We start from the raw sequence: 7,326 nt of genomic DNA on the forward strand, positions 1-7,326 counted from the left end.
GCAGCTGAGCCCATGGATGCAGCAGCTCCATCTAACAACTGGTTGGTCTTTTTTACTGCAGAGGTGCTTTGTGTGACCACTGACATCCATGTGGGCAAATGATAATTGTTGCTATTTTAATCTGTTCCTGTATGAGCCTGTCTTTATAATTGCTTTGGTTGCCTCTTCCGAGCTGGCTGCAAGGAAACCCCAAATAAGCTCTGTGACACAGCTTTGGCAATATTGTCTTTGAAGATTTCAATAGTGGGGTGCTTGTCTTGCTTAAGTACAACTATTTAAGCCAGTGGTAAAAAAAAAAAAAAAGACCAAGACGTATAAGATACATATTTTTAAAGCATTAGATGAGAGTTAACAATGTTTTTTTCTATCATTTTACCATCCATAGTACAGTGAACATTGTATTTGTTATGATGGAATTTCCTTACAGACTCAAAAATTATAGGTTTAGAGGAACTACTTTTCTGAAAACTAAAGGCAGTCTCTGTATAAATGATATGCCTTCAAACATCACAATAGGTTTTTTGGATAATAGTAGTTTTAAACTGATACTTTTCTAGCTTCATGCAGCAGGTGGCTGAGCTGCACTGCTAACTCTAGCTTGTATTTAAACAAAAACAGGTGGATGTCTGATTCCTGCCGGGTTATTACTGTTGCACCCAGCTATTCCCACACTATTCCCATGCAAAATCTTGGAGTTGGAAAAACTCTTTCTGATGGGGGTGGTGGTTGTGAATGTGTGTCAGATCTACCTTTGTCAGTTCGAACTGCTCAATTTGCTCAGAATCGATTTATTTTCAAATTCATTTCAAAAATACTTTATCCCAAGGTGAAATGAAATGTTTTTCATACAATTATTTTTTATAAAGTTCTTGTGAATGCTGATGCTGTGGGCAGTAGCAGTCAGTCTTGCAACAAATCAGAAGAGGCCTCAGACTGTAGGACAGTCTTGTAACTGTCATAAAAAGACAACTGCTCAATATCCAGACCACGGTGATGATATTCCACAGCAAAATATCCTGGATGATCCCATCACTTGTTGACAAGCACTGCTAATCCAACACATCTGCTTTTCTTTTTTTTTTTTAAATACTTTTTTTTAATTATTTCTGCAGGACATTGGGACTTTTATTCAATTTATTTAGTTATTTCTGTAATAACTTATTTTTATTACCTTGATACTAATATTAGTCTTTGTAAAGCACTGTTATCACGTTATGTTTTTTTGTAATTTCCAATTTAAAAAAAAATAACTTGGATTTATTAACTGCTACTTGCCAGTGCACTGTCTAAGTTTAAGCAGAATGGTTTTTCTCATTAGTGTCGGTTACTTGGATAGATTTATTTCATATTTTGTCAGGGTCTAATGCTTTATGATTTACCCTCCCCAGCTAATGAAGGTGGTTAATGAAATGTGCCCCAACATCACACGGATCTATAACATAGGAAAGTCTCAAAACGGCCTCAAACTGTATGCCATAGAGATCTCCGACAACCCTGGTGACCATGAAGTTGGTGAGTGCTTTTAATGCTAAAAATATGATTGAAACAAATAATGTGTTTGTTAGAGAAAACTAGAAAAAGATGAAAGCCATCACAAATCATTTTGCATACACGTATTATGTGTCTTGGGCAAAGTCCAACTGCTTTTTTCTCTCTTTTTTTTTTTCCCCTTTCCACCTGATCACCAGGTGAACCGGAGTTTCGCTACACAGCAGGTGCGCACGGAAATGAGGTGCTTGGACGAGAGCTCCTCCTCCTGCTCATGCAGTTCATGTGTCTGGAGTATCTATCAGGCAACCAGCGGATACGTCACCTGGTGGAGGAGACCAGAATCCACCTGCTGCCATCCGTCAACCCTGATGGGTACGAGAAAGCCTTTGAAGCGGTACGTCTGCAAAACACAAATTAGTGACCTCATTTCGTTAAATGGTCTGTAGTGAGAACATGTTTGGGTCTGTTGTGAGTAAACGCTTGGTACATGAGAACAAGTTTAAATGATGCAATGGAATATGTGAAGTGAACCAGAACTACATCAGGCACTATGCTTTTTTGCAATAATTTAGTAATATTAGTGAAAAGGCAAGATTAAAGACCATAGCAACATTAGTAAATAAGGACAAGTCAAAGCTGCAGAGAGATTGTTTTTTTTTTTGTTGATTTGGTCATGTGGATTTCATTCAGTGAAGTATGAGAGGAAACAGTTGCATCTTACAACCGAGTATGCTAACAGCTTGTACTAAACCAATTTGTACTCATAAGTTTATTTTGTGTCTTTGGTGCTTTCTCATGTGTATGTCAGTTTCATCCAGAGCAGTTTCTATATAGCACATAATACAATATTTGGAAATCACATAGTACAATTTTCTGGTCAGATTGTAATGTATTTATTTAAAGCATCAAACAGTACCTTGCAAAGAGGGGTTTCTCTAACAAAGCATATTGTTTTAGATCCTTGTCCCTTCTTAGCATTTCTCGTCAAAGGAATTTAAAGCTGTTTTAAATTAGGAGTTGTGACTTGTTTTTGTAAATGTTTTCCAGTTCAACGCACTTTCAAAAAATTGTTAAAGATGCTGTTCTGTTGCTTTATGTGGGAAAAAAAGCTGTGAAATTGGTTGTGACGTTTCATATTCAGCCTTAGGATAAACTTGTTTCATTGCCAAAACAGGGGATGTTGCCCTGACAACACCTTTTATGTAAAAACCTATTGAGATAATCACAGCACCCCCTGTAGAACTAAAATGTACCCTTCCCCACTGTGACCTGTATAGTTCTTGTATTTTTCGCTAATATTCCTGCTTCACCTGTTTTGCATGACCCTTATGCCACACATTTCAGTCACCATCTTCTTCATGTTTACTCTTTGGCTCAGGGTTCAGAGCTCAGTGGCTGGTCTCTTGGTCGATGGACCATTGATGGCATAGATATCCACCACAACTTTCCTGATCTCAACTCAATTCTCTGGGAGGCTGAGGCAAAGAAGTGGATTCCTCGCAAAATGTTCAACCACCACATCCCCACACCAGAGTGGTACTTGTCTAACAATGCTTCGGTAAGTCGTACTGATCATCTGTTGTGCTGCATTGTATAGTCTAAACTGCTAAGTGTGAGTGTGTGCAAGGCCGTCAGGTGTATCTCTGTGTTGCACTGATGACCTCTCTGTATGTACCCTGCTTCTCGGCCAGTGACCCCTGGAGGTAGGCAACACAATGCCCCCCTGCATAGACAAGTATGGAAGGACAAAGAATGAATGAATGTTTGGTGTTGAGTGGCACAGCAGCAGGTGGGGGATGAGCAATTCATTCTGGTACTTCCTGCCATAGGAACCTGCTCTCCAACCCACATAATCTCAAACAATATATGCATGTAACACACATACGTAGATACATGGGTGGCAAAAGGGTGGGCTCACCCTAGGGTGCTGCTGTGTTCTTTTCCCGCTTCTTTTTTTATCCAGAAAAATAAACACATCTCACAGTGGAGATCATCAGCCATTTGAAAAGGGTAAAGCAGTCACGAGGGCCCATCAGCACTTGTCTATTTCGGGAGAAGCGGATGATGAGTTTGCTGCGTATGACGAAGAGGCCGTGAGCTGAAATACACCGAGCGGGCTATTAAAAGCTCAGCCTCACGAGTGTTTTGACGTTAGCGGGAGCCATGGATGAGTCACACTGAGCCTCCAGAATAGCTGCTGCAGCTGCAGAGCTGGGATTCCCATCTGTGCACACAGAGCTGTGAATCCTATCCTTGTTTGCCCCGCTGACTGGCAGCGCTCGCAGATAGGAATGCGCGCTTTCATTACTTGAGCCCCAACAACATGGGGAAATTCCTCCCAGTTGAATGCAAACGCTTGTTCGGTGTAAACATTTACCTATTAGAATAATTACTCTTGACATGCTTATGCAGCGCGAATTGTGTAAACAGCCTTTCTGATGGCTTTATCACTCCCCATTGAGACCACAGATTATTTTAGCATGAGGGAGTTAAATTAACACTCACACTGCTTAGATGATTGTGCTAATTACATTATCCATGCCTCTCGTGTGTGCCCCCGTCGTAGGTTGCCTTGGAGACACGAGTGCTGATAGCGTGGATGGAGAAAATGCCCTTTGTGCTGGGTGGGAATCTCCAGGGAGGCGAGCTGGTGGTGACCTTCCCATATGACAGAACTCGCTCCCAGGGGGTGACGAGGGAGCAGACCCCCACCCCCGATGACCACGTTTTCCGCTGGTTGGCCTTCTCTTACGCCTCCACCCACCGCCTCATGACTGATGCCAGTCGACGGGTCTGTCACACAGAAGACTTCGCCAAGGAGGATGGAACCATCAACGGGGCGTCCTGGCACACTGCGGCCGGCAGTTAGTGTCCATATCTGGCGGCGGGTTTTGTCACTAATCCTAACAGTGCTGTGAAGGTTGTTTTTTTTTTGCTCCAGCTCCACGTGCAGCCTCCTAGCCGTTTCTTGCGGAGCACACATGAGAGCATCTGCAGTACTGTAACTCTATTTTTAGATTTTAGCCTCAAGTGTCATTTAGCAGCTCAGAAAAGCATCTCAAATTCTTTTTTTCCTTGCTTAACTATCCTCACAGTTTCGCCCTGTATGTGAGCATTCGGATACATTCGGATATGTGTTTGTCTTTGCTGGCAGGTATGAATGATTTCAGCTACCTGCACACCAACTGCTTTGAGCTGTCGATGTATGTGGGTTGTGACAAATTCCCCCATGAAAGCGAACTGCCTGAAGAGTGGGAGAACAATCGGGAGTCTCTTCTTGTGTTCATGGAGCAGGTACAGTCAGTTCAGACTCTCTGACGTTCAGTTTGATCCTCGCATTCCTCTTATTGGACCACTTAATTACAGTGCCTTGCTAAGGTGTTCATGCAATTTGAAAAAAAGCTTTTATTCTTTTATTCAACCTCCCGTGGCAATACTTTGTCATTTGTGTTCACTGCACCTCCTTTCTTCACTGCACAAAGCTGAAAAGCTTGCTTCTTCCTCTTTGTAAAATATCTCAGGATTTCCTTTTAACGACAACAAGAAAAATGCACAAAATCAAATAAAGGTTTAATTGGAAAAGTACTTTTGTAAAGGGGCTCTAAAGGTTCTTGTTGTACTCATTATGGATATTTCTTATTCTCTCTGGAAACACAATCTTCAGAGGATCTGCAATCCTGCCATGACACAGTTTGTATTTAAATATTGATGCTGCGAGCAGAGGAAATGCATTTTGAGCCCTGCACAGTGCTGTGTTCTTCCTTTACTAAAGATCACAGAATCATAAAATATAAAGAATATAATAAGGATGCCTTCCACACACAGGTGCATCGTGGGATCAAAGGTGTAGTCAGGGACCTACAAGGACGAGGAATAGCCAATGCCATCGTCTCTGTAGAAGGCATTGGTCATGATGTTCGCACAGGTTTGTTGTCTTGGGATATTTTTTGAAAAAAACAAAACAAAAAAACCTATGTTCTCTCTTACTTGACATCAACATTAAAAAAAAATCCTCAGAAAGGGGTTACTCCTGCTTGATGATATTTTATTGTGCAGAGGAATAAAATACCATAAATGAAAGCAGATGATGTTCTTAATCAGAACTGTGGGTTGGATTCTGACTCAACTTATGATCTTAGCCAAAGCTGTGAAGGCCTCCAACTCTCAGTTTAACTATTGATTAGGCGTCCTCATGGTGGTTTCTTCTGATGCCTGGAAAAATTCCCCCCTTTAAGGCTAAAGTGGTTTCGTACTTCGAGCGTGAAATCAAATTTTCAAAAGGACATTAAGCATCATTATTCCAGCAAATCAGAGGCAGGTCACAGCTTCCTGTAGGAAAACTTTACTGTCCTCTAACAAAATGCACAAGGATTGTAAGAGTTTATATTGTGAAGCCTCTGCTTTTTTCATCTGCATTGCTATCAATCCCTGATGCTGTTTTTTTGTTGTTTTTTTTAACAATCACATTAAAATCCATTTTTGTAATGGGGGGGAATCTTACTTGTTGACTTTCTTTTTTCTTTAAATCATAATCAATCATTTTACAAATTCCACATTTGATTTATAAAACTGTTTAGTGCCTGTTTATTCAATGTTGAATGTTTATTCAAGTATAACACCAGCTGTTTGCACGTCCTTACGTGTAGCATCCTTACGTGATGCTACACGTAAGGACGGGTAGCATCATGTTATTCTATGATCATATATAGCCCGCTCTCTCTCTCTCTCTCTCTCTCTCTCTCTCTCTCAGCTGGCTTTAAACTCAAGAAGGATGTAAATTTAAATTTGTCAACCGACTTCTTCAACCTAAAATGCAAAAGTATAAAAGTTGAATCTGCTTTTTGTTTGGGTTTCTTCACAGCTGCTGATGGTGATTACTGGCGCCTATTGAACCCTGGAGAGTACAGAGTAACAGCCAGAGCTGAGGGCTACAGCCCCACCACTAAAAAGTGTGAGGTTGGCTACGCGATAGGGGCCACCAGGTGCGACTTCACCATTGGCCGGAGTAACTTGTTCCGAATCAGAGAAATAATGGAAAAATACAACAAGCAGCCAATCAGGTTGCCCGCCAGGCAGCTTCAGGCCCAAAGACCCAGAGAGAGACGCGTGGGAACATAATGACAACATGAGGAAGCCTGGGTGGGAGAATTGAAAGAAAACATCTGCTCCGATGAGACCGGATTGGAGTCCAGGCCCAGTTTTGGACATTTGTTAGGTTCCTTCAGACTGTTGTCAGAAGAATTTGTATTTGGTCGCTCAAATTATGAATGAATCTAATTGTGTGCAGAATTTGATCTTTGTGTTCTTAGTAGACAAATCATTTTTAATAGTTAAGGTTAACATCCACACTGTACTGTCATGTTTTTTGTGTTTTGAAGCAGTATAAAAATGTTATTCTCTTTATTACGACAAACACTAAAAAGTTAAGCTAAAGTTGCGTCAGATCTTATTTTTTTAAGTGAAAGTGAAATATGAATGATCAATGCAAAGCCTGTTTGAAATTGCCATTGTGTACATGCAGGTGCAGTGTAATAAATTAGAATATCATCAGAAGGTTCGTTTGTTCTATTTCAGTTTCAAATTGAAACCTGGATTGTATAGATCCAATACACGCAGCTATATTTCCAGCTGTACTTTGTGTTGATTTTGACAGTTATTTCCCACCGCGAACTACAAAAAATAGGGTAACACTTTATTTGAAGAGGGGTGAATAAGGCTGTCATTACACTTTCATAAACATGGCAACACCTGTCATGAACATGAATAAGCCTTAATTAATATTTATGACTGTTGTCATAAAGCGTCATTCGGTAAATTATGACTCTTTTGATACAA

The 7,326-nt window shown here is 40.7% G+C and overlaps 1 protein-coding gene across 2 annotated transcripts in view; it reads left to right on the forward strand.

The window, feature by feature from the left end:
* The window catches only part of cpxm2 (carboxypeptidase X (M14 family), member 2), a 32,070-nt gene extending 25,026 nt beyond the window's left edge, over positions 1-7,044 (forward strand). For both annotated transcript variants that reach the window (XM_008437146.2, XM_081600379.1), the window contains 7 exons: positions 1,389-1,512; positions 1,689-1,885; positions 2,870-3,049; positions 4,058-4,355; positions 4,646-4,785; positions 5,317-5,416; positions 6,353-7,044. In XM_008437146.2, coding sequence (XP_008435368.1) covers positions 1,389-1,512; positions 1,689-1,885; positions 2,870-3,049; positions 4,058-4,355; positions 4,646-4,785; positions 5,317-5,416; positions 6,353-6,609 — 1,296 coding nt within the window. In that variant the 3' untranslated portion in view covers positions 6,610-7,044. The remainder of the gene's footprint in view (positions 1-1,388; positions 1,513-1,688; positions 1,886-2,869; positions 3,050-4,057; positions 4,356-4,645; positions 4,786-5,316; positions 5,417-6,352) is intronic.
* Positions 7,045-7,326: the final 282 nt, after the last annotated feature.

The sequence above is a fragment of the Poecilia reticulata genome, chromosome 19 (assembly GCF_904066995.2).
Source record: "Poecilia reticulata chromosome 19, P_reticulata-male-v2, whole genome shotgun sequence".
Classification (NCBI taxonomy): domain Eukaryota; kingdom Metazoa; phylum Chordata; class Actinopteri; order Cyprinodontiformes; family Poeciliidae; genus Poecilia; species Poecilia reticulata.